The sequence below is a fragment of the Sus scrofa genome, chromosome 3, assembly GCF_054392235.1.
Source record: "Sus scrofa isolate SSC_HxYL_T2T_F1_AM1 chromosome 3, Sscrofa_HxYL_maternal_Yorkshire_Landrace_v2.0, whole genome shotgun sequence".
NCBI classification, from domain to species: Eukaryota; Metazoa; Chordata; class Mammalia; order Artiodactyla; family Suidae; genus Sus; species Sus scrofa.
The window spans coordinates 138,170,399-138,192,978 of NC_139385.1; the positions used below are offsets into that span (position 1 = coordinate 138,170,399).

A 22,580-nucleotide genomic window follows, 5' to 3' on the forward strand; every position below is an offset into this window, starting at 1 on the left:
GAATTTCGATACTTGGTGCGGCGTGGTCAACACAGCTCAGGAGCCTTTGTAAAAGCTCTCATGAGTATGAAGATGTGGCGAAAGCCCCCTTTTCTCACAGTGCCCCCTCGTTGCACGGACTTCGGTTAAGATCAGGTGCGACCAGAGAAGGTAGGGGACACAGGTGACCTACAGCTGTGGAGAGTCGAGCGCTGGTAAAAGCGACAACGGGAGCCAAAGCCATGCCGGGTGATCTGCAGTCAGTGGGCACATCACGGCTGTCTGTGCCTGTAAAGCAGCTGTAGTCAGAACGTGAATGGGGTCATCCTGTGACGAAGCGTCAGACTTGGTGCTGTTTCCACTGCAGTGCGGGCAGAGGAACCTGAGAAACCCGCATCTTCCATCACCCAGTGGTTTCCCTTCCGCTGTGGGAGCTGAAGTACCGTGCTTGTCGCCGTGTAAACTGTACAGTCCTGCTAGAAAGTGGGGTTTGTCAAATGGGCCCCTCCTTGGCTTCTTAGTGGCTTGCGGACCCAAGTCAGGCCCCATTATCAGAGATCAGTTTCTTTCCAGAAATCCTTCAATATAATCATTTGAAAACCTGAAAATGTTATCAGACAGTATGATTTGTTTCACAGTTTAATCTAATTAAAATGCCCCTACACATCATTCCTGAGTTAAGGACGGAATCCTTCATTATAGTTGTAAAGAACGCTTGAAAGAATTGTTAAATCCATCCGCAGTTCATTAGTCTTGTCTTTGAACTCAGCTCTTCAAACCCTCAGGAGCTTTAAAGCTCTCACGAGTTCTGCTTTGAAAGTCAGGGGGGTGCGGTTCTGGCTCTGCTCCGGTTCTGCTGAAACTCACGAGGCCGCTGGTGACACATGTTCCCAGATGTCGGTACCACCAATAGCGTAATTAAGATCTAACGAGGTGTTTACCGTTCGGTTGCTGTTGGATCTGCAGGGGCAGATGACCCACCACACGTCTAGAAGCACTGTCTGGACCTTACCCGAACTTAGAAATGTGGTGGTATTAATTCTAGCTAAGAATTAATCCATTTATTCTTTCAGCTAATATGCATTAGGCCCCCAGTATGAACAAGAAGCTTGAAGAGGCGTGGGGGCACTGATCCCTTTGATTTGTAAGGATGTGAGTTGTGGCAGAGCCGCCTTTCTTACAGGTGCCGTATCTCACCTGTTGGCCTTTTCTGCCACATTTTCACTGCTGCCTTAAGGCTTTGTATGAACGTTCTTCTCGCAGATCCTGCAGCCTCTTGGTCAGGTCCATGGCATCCGTGGCCTGGAGACCGTGGGACAGGTGTCCTCACAGCCTCAGAGATTGCTCCCTGCCCGTGACGGTTTATGTGTAGGGAATGACTCATCTCTCTGGGAAAAGATAAAATAGACACTCGGGGGGAGCAGATCACTTTCAACATCCAACATACTATTTTTTAAAGCTTTTAGTGCCAATTAGAAGTTCGTTCTTTCTTTCTTTTTTTATTACGCGTCTACACACAGAGGTTTTAGGGATTCTTCGGTTTGTTTGGTTTTTTGCTGCACCCATGGCATGTGGAAGTTCTAGGGCCAGGCATCGAATCCACCCCACACCGGTAAAGACAAAGCCAGATCCTTAGCCACTGGGCCACCAGGGAACTCCTTGAGTTTTAAAAACTAAATATTTCTCCAAGTTTATTCGGAATGTTGGCTATCCATCTGTCCTTCTCCCCCCCCAAATCCCCATTTTCACCTTTCTTGACACCTTTGCCTTTTTAGCTCTAATTTTGGTGTGAAACTCTGCGTCTCTCACTACTGCTTCTTGACTTTTACATGTCAGGCGTTGTCTGTGGATGACCTCAGGTAAGTCGATGTTCGGCGTTGACTGCGTCAGGACCTGCAAACGCTCTTCACGTCCGAGTCTCTGTCAGGCAGGTAATCTCCTGCACAGCCTTAGCCTTCTCTGGACTAGTCATTGACGTTTTGTGAGTTCTCCGTGGAGTTTTCCCTCGGTTCCTTGCCAGTTGTCTAAACCTCATCTCAAGATAACGGTGTGGAAATCAGGTATTGCGTGGCTTCTGCTTTTCTGGGGAAGTCTCTTGGACCTCCTTCTGCCCAGGTCGCTTCTGGAATGACCACCACTGACTCCTGCTTCTCCGCCAGCATCCTGGCGCGTCTCTCCACCTCCCGCAGGTGGGACGCAGAATTACAGGCACCTGCTCTTTTCTGAAGGAAAATTGTTTCCAGCCCGGACAGGCAGTCCGTGTGCAGACGAGGAAAGAGAGTCTCAAACACCAAAGTTCGCACGTGCCTCTTTTCCTCAGGAAGTTCTCTAGGACTTTCTCCTCCAAAATAAGAGAGGAAGGCAAGGAAGAGGAAGAGCCTGAGGCGCGTCCGTCGCGGCTCGGCGCCGGGCGGGGGCCGCTGGGGACCGTCCTCCTTCCAGAGGCCACCTGGGAGGCCCTGCCATCCAGGGACTGAGGCTTCTTAGTGCTGGGAAATTTTCTCAACAAAAAACTTTTTTTAAGTAGTTTTTCCTGCTATGATCCACGGCGATTTGTTCAGACTGAAGAAGCCGAGGGGACGCTCTGAGGTGGACCCAGGCCCCAGCCGCCTCCACGTGCTGACCTGGCCCCGCTGTCGCCTGTGGAGGCCTCAGGTGGCAGTGGCCTTGCAGCCTTTCTCCTGGCTGGTCGGATGCTCCTGCGTCGAGGGTGACGGCCTGGCCGCCAGCTCTCCAAGGACTGAGAGCTGGCGTCAGGAGGGCCTGGGGGGTGGGCTGCGGCCCTGGTGCCAGGAGCGTCCTCGCCCCCCAGAGGCCCCCCGCTGCGGACGAAGGCGCTGGCCCTTCCTCTCTCGCTGCTGAACCTCACTGCTCATCTTTCCCTTCCTGGTCTCCTCGTCCCTCAGGGTTTGTGTCTTTTTAAAGGCCCCTCTCTGTTGTTTGAGCAGGGTTTTAGCAGCGATTGGAAGGAGGAGCTTCTGTACTCCGAAGGCTGCGTCGCCCTGGTTCCGTGATATCACAGCACTGCAGGAGGTAGCCTGTTTTAAATGACAAGCATCTCACGTAGGTCACTAGATGGGGACACAGTGTTGCTAATACGTAAGCAGCCTTCTCAGACCTCCGCATCCTCTACCTCTCGGAGGCGGGGCCGCGGCACAGGTTTAGTGGGTACCTGGGTATTTGCGGGCCAAGCGCTAGCCCGATGCTTGTCACCTGCAGCGGAACATGACTGACGGCATCGCAGCTGGCCTTTTTTTTTTTTTTTTTCCTTAAATAGGAAAATAAGCAGTTAGACTGGGAAAAGTCTCTGGGGGAAATGGTTTCGTAGCTGGGTGAGAGGAGTTTTTCTTTTGTTTTTTCATCCAAGGCTCAGTTGTCTTTAAGCAGTGCAACTTATTTGTCACTTAATCACCTCCCCCTCGGGGTCCCCACCAGAGGGGCCGATCGTTACGCTGAGACGCTGTGATCACGCAGGGCCCGCAGGTTACATTAGGGTTCCGTCTGGGGGTCGCTCTTTCTGTGGTTTGGGGCGAGCGTGTCCCCTATCAGGACGTCGGCCCTCCCGTGGGAACCTCGGGTCTTTTCGGTGTTTCCACTCTGGACCTGTTCGACAGCGTCGTGCGGTTCGTCGAGTGCAGGCTTCTCAGATGAGCCCCTGCTGCTCAGTCACATGCGTGCGGGGCTCCTCCGTGGGCCTTGGCTCGATACCCTGGCTGATACCCTGGCTCTTCTCGGAGCTCAGTAGGATCCGGGGTCGCGTGTACACAGTGCTCCGTCTCCTTAGCCACCGGAGGGCGTCTTCGTTTCTCGGAGCGAGATGTCTTGCCCGTATTTCTTAGGTCTCTTTTGCTGAGGGTCTCCAGTGCTGGATCCCGACTCAGGGTGTGGCCAGCTTTCTAGTCACTTGAGCTGAACCCTTCAGAGAAATTTCTTACCCTCTTTTCCAGGCTACTGTCTCCTCCAGAGCGAGGGTTGCCAGTTCTCACGGAGAGGTGGATTTCACAGCCATCCTTTCCTAAAACCCCCTCTGGCCCCCATCGGCCTGTCTCTTTCCCCGGGGTCCTCCCGAGGCCGCTTCGTCTTCATGACCTCGGTTCCTCCCGCCACAGCCGTCGTGCACCACGCCGCTGCCGACTCCCAAAGCCGCCTTCTCTTCTGTCCTCGAGGTTCTTGTCGCGCTCTCCTGCCTCTCCTCCTCCTCCTCTGCGTCCACCTCTTCCCTGGAGTTGCCCTTCCAGCAGAACGCAATCACCGTATTTAAAATCCTTTCGAGTCTTGCCTCACCCAAACTTGCTTTTTCGCATGTTGCCATTCTTCTTGCTATAGGGCTGCCCACCACTCCTCAGTGGGCTGGAAATGCTCTCGAATTTCTCTGTGGCCAGCCTCCTCCCCCACGCACACCCCCGTGAACCGTTCTGAGATGGCTCTTGCCGGAATTAACGTTTCGCCCCTCTGTTTCTAGTAGCTCTGTTTAGCATCCTTCATAAGGTGCGTAGAGGTTGGTTGGTTTGTTACTCATTAGGTTGTGAGTGAGTGCCTTAGGATCAAAAATTAAATCTCTGTTTCATCTTTGCACCTGAATCTGTCTTAGAAGTGATATTTAATCAGGGAAGACATCAGTAGATTTCAAATTATATATTCAATTGACAGCGCACTCTAAATGTTCTGGACATTCAGAATACTATCAACCAACTGTAATGGAAAAAACAGACCAAAAGAGAAAAAGAAGAATCATTTGTAAAAAAAAAAAAAAAGAAGCTAAAAACCCCACAAATATATGTTCAGTATCTCATAGAATTCTAGTAAGGGTTGGACAGATTTTCAGGGCATGTGTGTAATAAACAGCCCAGGCTCCGTGATGTCCCAGGTTTTACCAGCTTCGGTGTTTGTAGCCCTGTATCCAAGTACAGATGTCAGACTTCAGCTACTTACAGCCTTATTTACTCTGCAAATAGTACCGAACAGGCAGTGAAATCAGTCTGTTACGTAGCCGAGCCCGCCACCAGCAGGTTTGGTTTTCCAGCCTGTGTTCGTGCTGTTTACTTTGCAGTCCGCGGGAGGTAGGTTGACTTATCTGGGTTCCAAGCCTATGGCAGATAAGGAGCAATAGGAGAGCCCCGAGGGTATAAGATGACCCTCTCTTTAGTGAAGAGGAAAGTTTATAGTACATTCTAGAAAACTTCGTGTTCAGAAGTGGTACAGATGAAAAGGAGCTGAGTGCAGTCCTGAGCTATTCAGGTCGGGCTCAGGTGTCAAGTTTTTTGAGTCAAGTTTTTTGATGCCAAATCGGTATCCCTTGAGGACAGTGAAATGGCCGGGGGTGGGGTGGGGGAGCCGAGGCTGACCTGTAAGGGAAGGAAGTCTCCCTGACGTTCCCAGTAACTCCTCGGTGCCGTCGGTCAGCTCCCCGCCAGCTCCCCACCGCGTCAAAGCTCGGCGTGTGAGCGGTGTGTACCTCCTCGCCAGACGGCGAAATGTGGCGTGAAAGACTCACTGATCTTCATTCGGTGTAGTAGCTTTGCTTGAAAAGCCGTATTTCAGAAACATCTATTTCCTTGAAAAATGTTTCGCATCGAAAAGTGTTCATTGGTGAACGTCCTTTCAAATGTTTGAAGCATAAAGCCAGCTCAGAAGACTCCCTCTTGGCTCTTTCTGTGTAACAGCCAAGTGATACATATTTTCTGGGCAATAAATTAGTAGAATCTGTGGGTAAGAGATAAGCAATTAGCAGTTCTGGAAACGAGTCGTAAAACAGTGTCATGGGGATTTACTAAGTCCTGCCTTGTGCCGCTTGTTGATTTCGTGTTGGGCGAAATGTTTTGAAGCCACCTTTCTGGTCAGATTTTATGGTGGTGTTCATGTTCAGTTTTGGCATCCTTCTTCTTTCAGAGCCTTCCTAACATTCTCACGGATGATCGATTTAAAGTGATGTTCGAGAACCCTGACTTCCAAGTTGATGAAGAGAGCGAAGAATTTCGGCTTCTGAATCCACTTGTTTCCAAAATCAGTGAAAAAAGGAAGAAGAAACTCAGACTCTTAGAGCAACAGGAACTTCCTGAAAAAGTAATGCACTCTCTTGGTCACATAGAACTTGCTCCCGTTTGTGGGCCGTAATGGTTTCTGTACGTTGCAAGAGGCGTCACGCAAACTCGAGCTGTCCTTGACCTTCAGCCTGGGCGTTTCTTCAGTTGCAGGCGCCTCTGATGCCCGCGCTGTCCCATGCCCCCAGGCGCGAGTGCTGCTAACAGAGAACCGGGGTGGGGGGGCAGTGCTGGGGGGCTGGGGAAGGAGCTGCTGCTTACTCATTTCATTTGCAGGAAGAGGAGGAAGAGCCGGAAGGAAAACCAAGCGATGCGGAAAGCTCCGAGAGCTCAGATGATGAAAAAGACTGGGTGGCAGAGGTCAGGAAGCAGCGCCGGCTCCTGCAGCAGGAGGAAAAGCGGAAGCGGCAGGAGCAACGCAGGGAGGACCAGCAGACCGTCCTCAAACCCCAGTTTTACGAGATCAAAGCAGGCGAAGAATTCAGAAGCTTCCAAGATTCCGCCACAAAGCAGAAGCTGATGAAGTGAGTAGCGCTGCCCTGCTGCCCTCGGTGGTGGCTGGACAAGCTGCCAGCCTTGCCCTTCCTGGCTGGGCCCTTGCCCTCGAGGTGGCATTTTGATCTCTGGAGTGAATGTGAGGGAAGCGCCACAAGGCCTGAGGAAAAATCGACTGGTCTTTGTTGGGAGTATTTTTAACAACTTTTTGAGGTACAGTTTACATACGGTACGTTAAGGGTGTGGCCCCGTGAGTATTGGTAAATATATGCGTTAGTGCGCTTTTTACTGCAAAAGCCACACTCCTAAATTATAGTGGCAATTAAAAGGTAACAACTTCTTGAATAAGCTATATTTTAAAATGAGAATTTCAGTTATGTTTACTTTTACCTTAGTTTACCTAATTATTAAAACGGTCACTTGGAGGAGTTCCCATTGTGGCTCAGCAGGTTAAGAACCCAACTAGTATCCATGAGGATTCAGGTTCGATCCCTGGCCTCGCTCAGTGGGTTGAGGGTCTGGCGTTGCCACAAGCTGTGGTGTAGGTCACAGATGCAGCTCGGATCCCACGTCGCTGTGGCTGTGATGGAGGCCGGCAGCTGCGGCTCTGATTCACCTCTAGCCTGGGGACTTCCATATGCCACAGGTGCAGCCCTAAAGAGGAAATAAAAATAAAATGGTCCCTTGGAAAAGTTGCCAGAAATGGTAAGCCTTTTGTAGCAGAACGGAGAGGCCAGATTGATGTCCTAGAATAATTGAATACAGAGACAGAAAGTGGGGTGGTGGCTGCCAGGGGTCGAAGGGTGGGGGATGGGCATCACTGAATTAGGTTCGGAGAGTCACTTGGAATGATGAGAACGTCCTGGAAATGGACAGCGGTAGTGGTTGCACAACAGCGTGGATGTCCACCATTGAACTGTCCACTCTGAAAGAGTAAGCTTCAGGAGTTCCCGTGGTGGCTCAGTATCAAACCCAGCTAGTATCCATGGCGACATGGGTTCGATCCCTGGCCTTGATCACTAGGTTAGGGATCTGGCTTTGCCACGAGCTGTGGTGCAGGTCACAGACTCGGCCTGGATCCTGCATTGCTGTGGCTGTGGCGTAGGCAGGCAGCTATAACTCTGATTCAGCCCATAGCCTGGGAACCTCCATATGCTGCAGGTGCGACCCTAAAAAGACAAAATAAATAAATAAATAAATAAATTGAATAAAAAGGTAAGTTTTGTTGTAAATTAAAAAAAAAAAAACTTAAAGATAGTATTATTTGAACAGTTTCAGTTTTCAGGTGTCTAAGTTAGGAACTAGGTAGGCAGTTAAGCCCAAAATGTGTGTAAGCTCTAAGTCATGTGAGTCTCGGCTTTGAGAATTTCTGGGCCGAGGGTTGATTCGGAGGATTGGCTGTCAGAGGAGGTGATCTTGAAAGAAGAGCCGGGAGGGCTGGGGAGGAGCCAAGGGAGGGAGGAGGAGGAATGGCCAGGCGGCCAGGACGAGGTCAGGCTGGTCTGTACCTGGTGCTTTTCTAGCTCCTAGCTTCCCGTTCGAAAAATGTGGTTTTCCCAGAGGGAGGGAGGGGGAAGAGGCGGGGAGGGCGCCGAGGGACCGGCTGGAGTGTCTCTGGACGAGAGATCCACCTGTTCGTCTTTATCTCAGCGGTTTCTGGCACATATCTGGGAAGCTAGATGTTGTGTGAATCCTTCAGCTTAGCTCCAGGAGCGGCTAGACATTCTGGCTCTCACAAAGGAAGCAAAGAATCTATTAGGAGGCTTGATTTCTTTTGCAGAAATTTTCTTCACCAACCTCCCTTTTTAAAATAACAACTTTCTTGAAATTTAATTTGTATAACATACAGTTCACCTGCTTAAATTATAGAGGTCATTGGGTTTCAGTCGATTCCGAGTGGTCCAGCCCCCACCGCGATGAGCTTTAGAGCGCTTTCCCCGCCCCGCACCGAACGGCTCACCCCGCCGGTGTTCACGCCCAGCTCCCCGACCCTCCCCCAGGCAGCAGCCGCTAATCCAGGCTCCATCTCTAGCTTTGCCTCTTCTGACATTGCTTTTTGGGGGGTCGGGGGGGAAGCAAGCAAAGTCTTTATTACGGGGAAGCCAATAGCCCCCAGGGCTGCTGGGAGCGGGGAGAAGAGCCCCTGCTGTCTCTTGTCCTGTGGGGGTTTCATCGCTTTCTTCTGACTGTTCGTATAAATGGAGTCGTACAAGAGTGGGCACTTCTCTCCCACTGCTCTTTCTTCCTCGGCGTGACAGTTTTAGTGTTCGTCCATGTGGAAGCACCTGTCGGTGCTGCATTTGTTTTTATTGCCCGGTCCTATTCCAGGGTATGGCCATGCCCCGCTTTATTTATCCACTTATCGGTTGATGGGTGGTTGTGTTGTTTCTGTTTTCTCGGCTGTTACATATAATGCTGCCATGAATATGTGTGTATGTGTTTGCGTGGACATGCGTTTCCATTTCCACGTGGGACCAGACTTGCCGGTGACATGGCAGCGTTACGTCTAAGCTTCTGAGAACCTGCTGACCGTGTTCCTGAAGAGGCTTCTTCCGTTTACAGTCCGGTCCGCGGTGTGCGCCGCCTCGCCTCCGTCTTCGTACCCCCGTCATCCCCCTCACACGCAGAGGGAGGACCGCCTGTTTCCAGGACTCTGACTCGGTGGAGCCAGTGTCTGCTAGATCGCCTGCTGTGTCTGTCTTGCGTTATTGACTTGACTGCCAGCTCCGGAATGGGGAGCTAGACCCGGCTGGGCCCTGGTTAAGTCCTTGTGAGGGTGAACCGTCCACGCCTTGGCCGCATGGCAGGCAACTCGGAGTTACCCTTTAATGATCTGCTGAAAAAGAACCCACTTACCTGAAACCCACTGGCCAGGAGAACCTGGGAGCAGATGGTTTTAGTGTAACCATGGTAACAGGAAGCCGTGATTTGGGGTCGGGGTGGGGGAGACATGTCTAAACGCACGGACGTTCTTGTTTTGCCCGTGGGTTGTAGTAGGATATTAATGTAAACACCAAAAGGGAGGAAAGTGTAGCATTTAGTGATAAATAAGTGGAGACCCTGCAATTAAACATTTTACTCAGTTAAACATCATTGAGTTAAACGATTTTTTTGAGAAGAGAAGCTGTGTAAGTGATAATACTTACACAAGCTTAAAAGAAAAATCCAGTTGCTTAAAATGATAAATAACCCTTTGGTATGAATAGCCTGCAGTGGGGTTGGCATTTTGGCACAAGCTGCTCATTGAATTCTAGTCTTGACTGGATCATTTTGGCAAATCCTGAACTTGCAATATTTGTAACATTATTTAATGAAGCATCCTGCCCTCACCCTTCAGAGAGCCGGAGTGACTCCTTATGCTTATTCTGCAAGTTACCACAAGGCAGTCAGGAACACGCAACATCAGAGTCGAATGTATTGTGTTTCCCACTGCACTTGGCCTTGCTCAGCTTTAAAGCCCTTTCTCTGAAGGGAAGAGAGAAGAGTGACGCTGCCAAGTCGGTGCTCTGCGTGAGTCCTCGTCTTCGCTTGGCAGCGTGACACGGCCGTAGACAAATAGCGTGTCTGTCCGCACATGTTTACGAGCCTGCAGGATGCTGCGCTCTCTGTGAGAGCATTCATCCACCTGTCAGCCTCTCCACCCACCCATTCATCAGTCAGACTTTCGTGGGCCACCTTGTGTGAACAAAGTCCTAGGCCCGGGGCGCGGAAAGGAAAGGCACGCTCCTGTGCCCGCACACCCCGTGCTGGCTGGTGCTCTCTGAGCTGCCCAGAGGCCCGGGGAAGGCGTACAGGTCCTTAGAGATTTAAGGACGTCTCCATCAGAGGTGACATTGACTCTGTCTCTCGAAAGAAACGACGAGCACTGAAAGCAGGGCAGGACGGGGGCACCTGGGCCGAGGAAGCAGGGCGCGCAGGGCACGCGGTGTGGACACCCAGGGGGACGACCTCCGTGCGGCCGGAGCAGCGGTCGATGGGCTGGAAGGTGTGTCGAGCCCTGACCCAGGCGCGAGCCAGCAAAGGGTTTTGAGCCAAGATTGACGTGATCAAGTCTGGTCCAGTCCCTCCCCCCGGAGGTGTAAATGCTTACATGATAAAAGCAGTACATGTTGTAGAAAAATTAAAATATATAGGCGTAAAAAAGTCCCTATTTCCCAGAAACTCTTAGTGAAATACTGCAGTTTTCAAGAGAAAATGCACAGAGAAGCAGCACAGCCAGTTAGAGACCAGCTAACAGACGGTGCAGTGGCCCCGTGGGAAGTAGGGGCGCTGAACTGTGGGTGGGAAGGAGCAGACAGACTTAGAACCGAATTATTCCTGAGACTGTCTAAGAATAAGACATAGGCTGCAGCAGTGTTTGGGTATTAATTTAATATCACAGGAGTCGGGGTGATGTGGCAGTGTCCAGCCGTGCTCTGCTGAGATCAAGAACACAGAATGGAGAAGTGCAAGGCTCACCGCACCGAGCTGGGTATTCAGCCCATAGGTCTGTAGGAGGCAGGTGTCTTCCTGGTACCGTTCAGGGGACAGTGGAGACGTCGGAGGTGGCCAGCGGTACTGGATTAGGAGAGGGCAGCCTCGCTGTGGGAGTGAACCGAGGGACGGAAGAGTGAGGCGAGGCTAAGTGTGCAGCCCTTGGGGACAACAGAACGTCTGAGGAAAACCATGTACCTCTCCAAAAAGGCACACATTCAGGAAACAGAGGGATCACAAATCTACTGATAGCCTCGGGCTGAGAATTCTGATCCGGAGCACAGGTAGGGGAGGAGGTGGGCAGTAAATATGAGCAAGTGGTTGCCCAAAAGGTGGGCGGAAACCTGCAAAGAGCCGAGCACAGAGAAAACGTCCCCGAGCAGGACACGCGGCAGGTGTGGGATGGAGCAGGGAGGCCCCAGGGTGGAGGCCGGACAGAGGCCGAGGGGAGATTGGCTGGCTGGAGGCCATTTCTCAGGCAGCCAGCCCGATGTCCGATGGCGGCTGATGGATGAAGGAGCAGGAGATGGGAAGATGCCGTCGGCTGGTAGCGTAGGTGGGTCTGTGGCCGTGAAAGGAAGGGATCGGGGCCCGTAACTTGACAGGAGAGCCTTTTCAGGCCTGAGAGCCGACTTGTTGGTAGGTAGGGGGATAAGCACCGACGGGGGAGAGGGAGGGACCCAGCCGAGGGGGGAGCGGCCGGGAGCAGATGGGCCGGGGCACCAGGGACAGAGAGACTACAGCTCCAGAGACTCGGAGGCTGTCAGGGTGGCGGGAAAGATCGGGAAGCTCGCCGGCGGGGCCTTGGCGGGGCGTCTGGGCCCATCAGCCCCTTCTGTATCTGGGCCCCCGCGGGCGGCGGGGCGTGATGCCGTCTGTTCGTCCGTGGGCGCCCCCGGGGGAGGGGTCCTCCGCGCACCTTTCTCCGTTCCGGTAGCCGAGGGTCTCTCCTCTTCTGGGGCGATGAGTACGACCTGGCGGGGACGGGGGTCCGGCCCGGGTCGTGGAAGCCTGCTCCGAAACCCCTCCCCTGCGGGGTCCCCGAGATGCCGAGATTTGTGAGACAGCTGCTGCCTCTGAGGGCCTCGTCTTCCTCACCAGCGACTCTAGTGGCCCTTGGCGAGCTGCTTGTCACATCTGTAACCTTACCCGCCTGCAGTTAACTGGCTCAGGGCCAGTTGTACTGCTGAGCTACCGTTTCGCACTGATGGTGGGTGATAAGAACTGAAGAACCGAGGGGGTGCAGTCTTGCTTCAATACGAGCATTTTTGAAGTCTAACTTTGAAAGCAATTTCATCCAAAAACTTAGGCTTAAAAAAGAGCGCGTGCGCGCGCGAATCTTTGGTTACTCAAGTAGCGTGTGCTCCAGGAGCACAGCGGCCGCGCAGCCGCGGGGACACGGAGGAGCACCGGCCGCCCGCTCCTCCCCGCGGACCTCCGGGCGCCTCGTGGAAGCCAGCCCCTCCCGCGTGAGCGCACACTCACACACGCAGTTGTAGCTTTTCCGCCTTCGACACGAATGGATGGCGCGCATCACGCTGCGGACTCTCACGCTCTTCGCCAGACACATTTTGAAACGTCCTCTTTGTAAGCGCCTGAGGGTCCGCTTTACGCTGCATGCGGTTCTCATAAGATGAACGGGACCCAGTGTCTGATTTTGGGTGTTTAGGTTCTTTCCTCCCTTTTCGCAGTTATAAATATGTGCACATGTGCAGGAACTTGTTGAGATTTTTTACCTCGTGATGGAATTTGCTAGATCAAAAGGGGTGTAGGACCCCGTGGCCCTCTCGCCAGGGTGCCTGGCCTCCCACGCTCGCAACAACAGTGGGTATTAGGGATCCTTCAGGATTTTAACTGAGCTGAAAGTTGAGAGAACAGATTTCATGGTTGCTTGAGTTTACGCCCGCTGAGATAGAGGCTTGGAAGCAGCGTGTGCAAACTGAAAGCACCCAAGTCGTTTTCCGTGACGGGGTGTGTAAATATGCCTGTGAATGTGCGTCGGCGTCGGGTATTTCAAACAAAGTTCTTGCAAGTTTTAAATGCTTGAAATTCACCACTTACCTCCGGATCCCGTGTCTCCATCCTCCTCGCCCTCGGTCGGCTGCAGACCGCAGTGGTGACCCCTGCTTCCCAAGGTGACTCCTCTCAGTGCCCATCTACCGAAGCCTCGGTGTTTGTCTGCCACTCCCCTCCCTCCTTTGCCTCCCAAAGTGATTTTTAAAATTGTTCATCTTGTGACAGTGGGATGTTTTTCTCCTTAAATGTCTTTTTCTTTCTTTCTTTCTGTCTTTTGTCTTTTTAGGGCCGCACCTGCAGCATATAGAGGTTTCCAGGCTAGGGGTCTAACCGGAGCTGTAGCCACCGGCCTACACCACAGTCACAGCCACGCCAGACCCGAGCCGTGTCTGCACCCTACACCACAGCTCACGGCAACGCCGGATCCTTTACCCACTGAGTGGGACCAGGGATCAAACCTGCGTCCTCATGGGTACTAGTCGGGTTCGTTAACCACTGAGGCCTGACAGGAACTCCTAAAAGCCTTCACATTACTGTCGATCACAAAGTAGCCAGAAGCCAGCTGTCCCACAGCCTGGACGGGCGGGGGTTGGGGGGCTGTCCCGGGGGAAGGCGGGAAGGACAGGCAGGGTGCGTTTTGGTCTTTGGTCTCCAGAGCCCCTTTTCAGGTGTCTGACCACGACTTCCCATCACCTGACCGAACTCCACCCAAGGTGGCAGCCGTGTTCCGGGAGCCGACTCTCAAGGGAGGGAAGTGGAACTTGCTTTAAGGTAGAAGCCAGTGCACTTGGCCCCCGTGTCTGATCTTCTGCCACGGTTCCTCCTCACTCTCCGCTGTCTCCCCAAGGAGCCCAGACGGAGCAAGTTCCCACAAGTGCACCGAGGCGCGCTGCAGGGACCCGGGGCTTCTGTGCCGCTCAGGGAGGAAGTAGGTCATCCTTCAGAGGGTAGTAATTTCCCCCAATTGACTTGGAGAGGCTGCTTCTCCCCAAATTAGTGTCTGCTGCCTGCCACCTTGTCTCGGTGGCTCCATAGTTATTCCGAATCCCTCTTAGCTTTCAAATCTGAGTAATAGCTCTGAATGGAAAGAGCAACATTGGCATGAATGGCTGCAGAAATTTGCTTAGGCGTGCATGAGTCACACGCCTGCCGGAGTCCGTTTACACTTTGCTTTTGAATTCGTAAAAAAAGGCGGAAACCAAACCTTAATTTCAGTCGGTTTGTCATGTGGAAGCTTGTCATTTAGAATACTTAGTGGACATATTTCCTGAGCCAGCCTTTATAAATCAAGCATGGCCCGACACATGCCTGGAAACCCAAAATTCTGAAATTGGAATTTTGGCTTTAGATTTGATCCTTGTGTGGCCTGGGGCAAGTGATAGACCATCTTAGCTCCCTTTTTGCCGTCTATAAAGGATAAATACTTCTGTCTCAGGGATGTTGAAAGGATTAATTAGTTAGTCTGTTAAGAGCTTTGAAGATGAAAAGTACTTTAAAAGTGCTTCTTAACAACATTATTGCCTAGAAAAGAGGGCCACCTTGATGCCAGCCACTTTATGTCTCAAATTATCTGAAGAAGGCATGGTTAGGACTTACTGGTTGTCGTAAACTGGAGATGGCTCTCAAGGTGTGAACATCAAACATGGGCTTCCGCATTTCAAAGGAGCATCGCTGTCTAATGGATCATTTGGGCGCTGTGTTCTACGCAGTAATTAGCTGCAAAGGCCACATTCCGAGGAAAAAAAGGCCCTTTCATATATGCACTGCCCCCATTTAAACATTCAACCAAGTGTGTTTGGTACTAACTTTGAAAGGGTACATTCAGTTTTAAGTTGCTTCAAGGAAGGTTGGGGAGGAAGGGAGCCCAGTAGAAGAGAAACCCACGTTCCTTTTTCCTTCCCTCTCCTCTCCCAGCTTCATCCCAGGGATAGGAGGTGTTGCGTTCGCCTTTTCTGAAAGGGTTCGAGGTAACTTTAAAACTTGCCAAAAGGACCTGTCTTTAGACTCCATTCTGTTTTCTCCCCTCTAAACCAAGTTAACAGTGATCCGATTTGATGAGAAAACATCCTAAGAACATGCAGTGACGTTTCCATAACTCGTGCAGATTTCAGATTTAACCGCGTGGTTGTTGCGGACGGCAGTGAATTGCAGGGCAGAGCAAACCATGACAGGGACCCAGGTTCCAGAAGGAGACCTTAGACAAGTTTGGAAAACAGGGTCAAGACACGGAATGAAATTCAAATTCGGGCCAAAGTGTGTCAGGAAGAGTAATTCAAGTAAGAAATGGAAAAGAAGGCCAGCCGGAGAAGCAGCAGCGAACAGGGCTGAGTCAGGCGGAAGTTCCCCTCCGCGTCACTGCCTCTCTCCTCTCTGTGTCATCAGCCCAGTTCACGGTCCAGGTTGCTCACCACTGTGGGTGACACATGTGGCCCGCCTGCGCCGACCGAGCGGAGGAAACCTCTGCATCGTCACGGCACTTTCTGGGCCCGGCCCGGAGGGCTCCGCCGCGTCCCCGCCTCTGTGAAGGTGAACGAGCTGCTGAGATGCTCGCGTACCCATCGTGTGCGTGGTTTACCTATAAAAATGCTTTGGAAGCTTAAGTGCCGCTGACCATTACGGTAAATTACAGGCTTCAGAAATTATGATTTAGTAAGATAAGTAGCAACCACTGAAATATCTGGAAGCACCACTTAAAGTATTAAATGACTGGGTGTCGGGGGGCAGCCGCTGTTGCCGCCGCGCATCTGCTCAGCCGAGGGATGCCCGAGCCCAGGGTTCTTCCCATCCAGTGTCTTAAGCAGAAGCCGTTTGCTGTCTTTGCCACGTGGGTGAGAGGTGTTTCTTCACGTGATCAGTTCTCAGTAGCACTTGTTTCAAAGAGCACATCGAAACATAATGCTCACTGGCGTGTCTTTCTCTCACATTTCCTCCAGTAAAACCCTTGAAGATCGGTTGAAACTCGAAGCAAAACACGGGACTTTGAGTGTGTCCGACACCACAGTTGGCAGCAAACAGTTGACGTTTACATTAAAGAAGGTAGGTTGCTTTTTAATGTTCTTTTTTAGTTCACCGAAGTAGGCAGCCAGTTTGTGTGTGTGTGTGTATATGTGTGTGACTGCAGAGCGGCCTTCCCGAGCTTTCCCTGGAGGAGGCCGTGCTCCGGCGGAGCGTTGCCCAGCCAGCCAGAGCCACTCCGGGGGGGGGGGGGGTGTTTGCTGAGCCAGCCGTGTCTTTGGTGTCCCTGGGGGAGGCCGGGCCCCAGCGACCCCAGAGCTGGTGCTGTTGGCGAGGAACCCCGGCACGGATTCTGGGCCCCCCGAGGTGTGGCCCTATAAAGCGGGAGTCCTGACTGTCCACAGCTAGAAAACACTCATCAGAGCTTCCATGCAGTTCAGGAAGATCGGGAACTGGCGAGGTCTGATCCGGTCAGATGGTGACATCAGCCCTCCCGGGACAGAGGGTCTCAGAGGGCAGTCACTCTGCCAGGAGCGGGTCCTGATATGAACTGACTTACAAGGGCCCTCTCCTTAGCTGGCTTTGCTAGTGCTTGGCACACAGTGAAGGCGGAATACGCCGCTTCAAATATTTGCAATTAACTAATGAATGAAACCGCGTGGTTTTATATTTCAAACATTCCGTCCCCTCCACCTCGAGGAGTGAGCCTGTGGGGATGTGAGCACACTCCGGCCACCTTCTTGCCACCTTCTTCCTTCATCGGAAGGCACTGAGCTGAGTATCAGTTTGCAGTTTGTGGTCGGGTGACAAAAGATGGCTTTGGCCTTTTTCTCCTCTCTCTCTTTTTTTTTTTTTTTGCTGAAAACGAAAGAAGCACCAGGTAAAAAATACTTAAAATAGCCTCATGGTTAAGTCTGGCAGAGGCTTTGAAACTCTGGAGGAATGCATCAATTGATATTTGACTTATGCCTTTTTTTCCTCATTTGACTGAGAAAATTTTAACTATTAATCTCAGTTTTATTTAAGAGAATTTAGGGCATTTTTTTTGTTTTTTTTACGTACAAATCTCTTTATACTCAGTGAGCGATATATTCAGGTAAAACCTTAGGGTCTCCCCGTATTTTCACAGGTACTTGCTAAAATGCGAGTCAAAGTGAAGGAGGAAACCTGGGCTTTGATAGCGACCACGATTGTAGAGCAGCCGCAAAACTGAGATCGGGTCCCAAGTCCTGTTTCCAGTGCCCCGTAGTAGCTCAGTCCCTTCGCTGCCCTGGGCCGGCGCTGCTGGTATGAGTGTGTGGCTTTGCGGTGGCCTCCCCTGTCTGTGACAGGGCTGCTGTGGACGCAGGCACAAGGAGGGGAAGGACGGAAAATCGAGACTTGAGCTGGTTGGCCCTGAAATCATAATGGGCCCCTCCCACGATGGCAGCATCTTCCAGGAGCAGCTGCTTTTCGGAGCGGCCGGGAGTGTTTGCAGGGAGGGTTTTGTCTGCAGGAACGTCGCTGCTCCCTCCAAGCTCGGGCGTTCTCTGGCCTTCCCGGGGACCATCGCGCAGGGCCTTGCAGAATGTGCTCCGGGAGGTGGGGGCTCCTGCGAGCTTGCTCTGCCCCCAGACACACAAGGGAGCTCTCCGACCGATGCCCGAGTTGGAGACACGGGCGTACCTGATGGCAGCGCTGCAGCTCACCTGCTTACCTTCATTTCATGCATCATGTCCCGAAATTATTTGGGCAAGAAACACTTTATTAGGGGTACCTTTTTTCTTTTGGCCACAGCACGCAGCAGCTTGACGTGGCATCTCTGTTCCCTGACCAGGGGTAGCACTTGGGCCACAATGGAGGAAACACCGAATCCGAGCCCCTGGGCCCCCAGGGGACACTCTAGGGACACTTCCTAATGTGATGAAACAGAATCTTAAATAAGCAGCCTTCACTAACTTTATAGGGTCTCCATGACCCCATTGTTTGCTCTGCGGTCCCCTCGGGGTTTTCTGGGGGTTTTTTTATGGCACATGGAACTTCCCTGGCCAAGGATTGAACCCGAGCTGCAGCTACACCCTACACCACAGCTGTGGCAACACCAGCTCCTTTGATCCACTGCAGCAGGCTTGAACCCGAGCCTCCACAGCGACCTGAGCAGCTGCAGTCTGATTCTTAACCCAGTGCACCACGGCGGGAACACCTGACACAGTACTTAAAACAAAAAAACCAAAAAACCTCCTCATGGCGGTGCTGGCCCAGGGATGGGGGAGGCAGCCCCGCCCGGAGAGCGGCAGCCGGCAGCCAGCGAAGGACCGTGGGTGCCCCGGGCTGGCGTGGGCCGGGCTGCAGCGCAGGGGAGGTGAGGAGTCCCCCGTGGGGCAGGATTGCCTTTGAAAGGCTTTGGGAAGATGGCGATGATCAGAAAGAGAGCTGCACGTGGGGACTCTCACTGAAGAGTCCCTTTTCACGCGTTGCTTTCCTTTCTCACGACTCCCTCCCCGCCCAACTCTTTCATTTTAAACTCTGGGGAAATCACAGCCAGAGTGAAACACGGAGACTTTCTTCTTCAGTTGTACAGCAATACGGCACCAGTGCGAATCTGCAGGTGCACAGGAAACGCAGCTCCCGGCTGGGCTGGGCCTCGGCCTGCGGTCCCGGCCGGAGCCCGCAGCCGCGTGTCCCCCACAACGGGGCTGTGATCAGGGCTCCTGCTGCTGGCCTTGGGATAGCCCTTCCTTTCTCTTTCTCTGTCCTTATGTCATTTTCTCTTTCAGTCTGAACAGCAGAAGAAGCAGCAGGAGGCCGAGAAGCTGCACCGGCAAGAGAGGAAGCGCCTCCGTCGCTCAGCCGGGCACCTCAAGTCCCGGCCCAGGAGAGGGCGGCCCTTCCACTGAGTCTGGGAACCGGCCCACGCGAGGCAGGGGGAGCGTCTCCCCGACGTGGGCATCACTCGGGTGTATGTGGGGGCTGGGGCTGTGCGTTTCCGATTCCCGTGATGCAGAGGGGGGGGCTGGCAGCAGGTGTCCGGCCTCTGGTCAACTGTGAGGCTGGGGGCGCTTCTGTGCTTTGGTCCCCGGAGCACATCAGCCTTCCCTGGTTTTAATCAAGGAAGCCAGGCGGCGGCTCCACACTGTTAGGAACCGTCCTGGGCTGAAAACCAGGGCCGATGGTCTCCCAGAAACGGACTTTTCTGCCCTGCCTGCCGCCGCTCCCTCCCACCTGCCTGTGGGCATCAGCCGTGTCTGCGTTTACAAGGACAAGCTGGAGGCCTGATGCTTGTTTCTGTATTAGTTTTGGATTTTTAACAAAATATTTTTATACCAAGAGATTATAAATGAATGGTAATAACAAGGTATAATAAGAAGTGGAAGCTCCTGGATATTCGTTTAACTTGGCACAAGATTAAATACAAATTTTTTTTTTTCTGTTCCTGAAGTACGATTAGAGATACTCTGGCTGAAGAAAACGTTTTATATAAATAAATGCTTTCATTCGAATAGCTTCTTGGAAAGAGACCAATTCCTTTAGTTAATTTGAAAATTAACTTTGGTTTCCTTAGGGAGTTCCCCTTGTGGCTCAGTGGGTTAGGAACCCAACTAGTATCCCTGAGGATGCGGGTTCAATCCCTGGCCTTGCTCAGTGGGTTAAGGACCTGGCGTTGCCGTGAGCTGCGGTGTAGCTTGAAGACGTGGCTCAGATCCCGAGTTGCTGTGGCTGTGGTGTAGGCCGGCAGCTGCAGCTCTGATTCAATCCCTAACCTGGAAACCCTCCATGTGCCGTGGGTGCAGCTGTAAAAAGAAAAAAGAAAAGCAAAAGACACTTTGGTTGCCTTCGTTTTTAAAGATAAGCGTAAGATTTTGGAGGTGCATTTTTTTATGTACAACTGGGAGAGTGACCTTGGATGGTGAATGCGAGGCCCTAACTGGAAGTGCAGTGAGCGGAAGGGCAGGTGCGTTCACTGCCTGGGCCGCCCCAGCGCAGGCCTCCCACGTCCAGGCAGGTCCTCCCTCCTGTTTCCGCATCGTTCCTTCTCTCTGCCGGTCTCCCTCCCCCACCCCCTCCCCGCCGCATCGCTGCTTCTGTGCAGACCGGCTGCTCCCCGGGCAGGGAAAGCCTGGGAGAATGTATGTTTCCAGGAAAAAGTGTGTGTGTGCGCGCGCACATGGCCACCGGGAAGAGACTTGTTGCCCTGGCAGCCAGCCCAGCCTGTGTCGTGTCCCAGAGGGTCCTCCGCCTGTTGGAGCCCCTGGCCCTTCTCTCTCAGCTCATCCCCTCCTCTGCTCACCGGCAGCCTTTAGCTTTGGTGGCTTTCTTTTCTGTTCCCACGCTGCTGTCCTCAGGGCTGAGACCGGAGACGTTAGATTCGTTTCCTCTGTGCCATGACGGGAACTCCAAATACTTCTCTGTTCTGTGAACAAGTGTCTACACCTTTGTTTGCGTGACTGTGCTGTCACCACGTCCACCAGGGTGCGATGCATCGGACGGTTTGTGACGTTCTGGGTACTGTGACGTGCTGTGCAGGTGCCAGTTATGGATGTTTTATTACACCTGCAACTGAAACCCCTCGGGGTCCTAAGACAGCGGAGTTCACTTGTAGCTCAGCGGGTTAAGGATCTGGCCTCGTTGCTGTGTCACAGGTAGCAACTGCGGCACAGGATCAATCCCTGTCCTGGGAACTTCTGTGTGCCGTGGGTGTGGCCAAAAAAAAAAGACAATTGTACGGATTTTCCGTCTCATGAACAACCCGCGTCGCTCCCAAGAGGAGCACGGGCCGAACGAGGCAAGGACACGAGCCCCAAGGAGCTCGGGCCAGCGGGGCCCTGGCCAGGGTGGCCGTGGTGGAAGGGCCTGATTTGACCTGAAGGGGTGTGGACAGCGTTTGCGGCCGGAGTGGCTGTGAGGTGTGATGGGGAGAGGGGTCAGCAACCCCGCAGTGTTTGGCCGCAGCTAAGGGGGCTGTCACTGGCTGATCGGGGGACTCCACTCTGACCAGCGCTGAGCGCTGAGCGTTTGAACTCTAACCCAGCGCAGGGCCCGTCTCTGCACACACTCCGGGGGCCACTTCCAGAGCAAAAGCCAGAGTCAGCAGAGCCTCCGCTGCATGCGCGGGTCTGGGCCCTCACTTAATCCTCACCACCTCGCTGACTGCTGTTTCTAGAACACTCCGAGTGTTCTCCGGAGCAGGGCCTTCGCAGCTGCCTTTCCTCTGCCTGCAACGCTCCCTCCTTGGCTCAGAGCCGGTCTCTCTCGCCCTTCAGGTCCCTACCACCCTGCGTAAAATTGCCACACATCCGCCCCCCAGGACTCCCTAGGCCTTTATTGCAACTGATACCCAACCAACCCAACCTGCTTTTAAAAAACCCGTCATGTCAAGGAGTTCCCATCGTGGCTCAGTGGTTAACGAATCTGACTAGGAACCATGAGGATGTGGCTTCAGGACCCAGTGTTGCCACAAGCAGTGGCATAGATGGCAGATGCCACTCGGAGCTGGTGTTGCTGTGGCTGTGGTGCAGGCGGGCAGCTGCAGCCCCGGTTCAACCCCTAGCCTGGGAACTTCCATATTGCCACAGGTACGGCCCTAAAAAGACAAAAATTTAAAAAATGAAAAATAAAAAATAAAAAAACTGTCATGGAGTTTTCTTCATGGCTCAGCGGTTAATGAACCCGACTAGTGTCCATGGGGACGCAGGTTCTATCCCTGGCCTCACTCCTTGGGTTAAGGATCCAGCGTTGCTGTGAGCTGTGAGATGAGCCTTGAATCCCTCATTGCTGTGGCTGTGGTGAAGGCTGGCGCCTGCACCTTTTTTTTTTTTCTTGCTTTTTTAGGGCCGCACCCGCAGCATATGGAGGTTCCCAGGCGAGGGGGTGAATCCGAGCTGTAGCCGCCGGCCTACACCCCAGCCACAGAAACACAGGATCTGAGCCACTTCTGTGACCTACACCACAGCTCGCGGCAACGCTGGATCCTTAACCCACTGTGTGAGGCCAGGGACTGAACCCGCATCCTCATGGATGCTAGTCAGGTTCATTACCACTGAGCCATGACAGGAAGTCCAATTTTGTCAGCATTTCTATCCAAGTTGCCATAAATTTTTTTTCTTCTCCTTGGGAAGATAGGGAGTTGCCTTATACATGGGGTTTCCTGATATTTAGGCTGCATGGTAGCTTGATTTGGGATGGTACATGCCTTTTTGAACATGGAGGGAAAACTCCAGTCCTAATCATTTTTATTCTTGAAATTAGCTTTTATCCACATGTTGATTCTCCAAAATTTGTGCAGTAACAAAGTCTAGCGGTTACCGCTGCATGAATTCTTTTGCGAATTAGGTGAGCACATCCCGGATAAACGGATTTACTAGAAAACATGCTGCCCTTGGCCTTGAAGAGGTGATGGCCCAGAGCCCGGCTTCGGGAGGGCCACAGCTCAAGGTGTTTGGGCAGCGTCCTGCCGCCCAGTCTTCCTGCAGGGGCTGGAAACCCACGCCCTGCGCTCCCCGTCTTCCTGCCCACGGAGCCCCCCCACGCCCCACGTTGTGATGGAGGGAAGTTGTTATTCTCTGATGGTGCGGAGTCCAGACTCTGCGACTCTTGCGCAAAGCCAGCTGGAACTTCAAAGTCGCAGCGCCAAGCCCTTTCCTG

General features: G+C 52.7%; 1 protein-coding gene across 4 annotated transcripts in view; it reads left to right on the forward strand.

Annotated features, from left to right (window-relative positions):
* NOL10 (nucleolar protein 10) overlaps positions 1 to 19,440 on the forward strand; it is a 94,986-nt gene extending 75,546 nt beyond the window's left edge. The window contains exons 17-20 of one of the 4 annotated variants that reach the window (XR_014842553.1): positions 5,869 to 6,042; positions 6,297 to 6,930; positions 13,366 to 16,040; positions 18,716 to 19,440. Coding sequence is in view for 1 of the 4 variants with exons in the window: in XM_021087848.2 (XP_020943507.1) it covers positions 5,869 to 6,042; positions 6,297 to 6,544; positions 15,938 to 16,040; positions 18,716 to 18,835 (645 nt within the window). In the remaining 3 variants the exon portion in view is untranslated. Of the gene's footprint in view, positions 1 to 5,868; positions 6,043 to 6,296; positions 7,235 to 7,676; positions 7,719 to 13,304; positions 16,041 to 18,715 lie in introns of those variants that run through there. The other 3 variants (XM_021087848.2, XR_014842555.1, XR_014842554.1) reach the window with 3 other exon arrangements.
* The last annotated feature ends 3,140 nt before the right edge of the window (positions 19,441 to 22,580 follow it).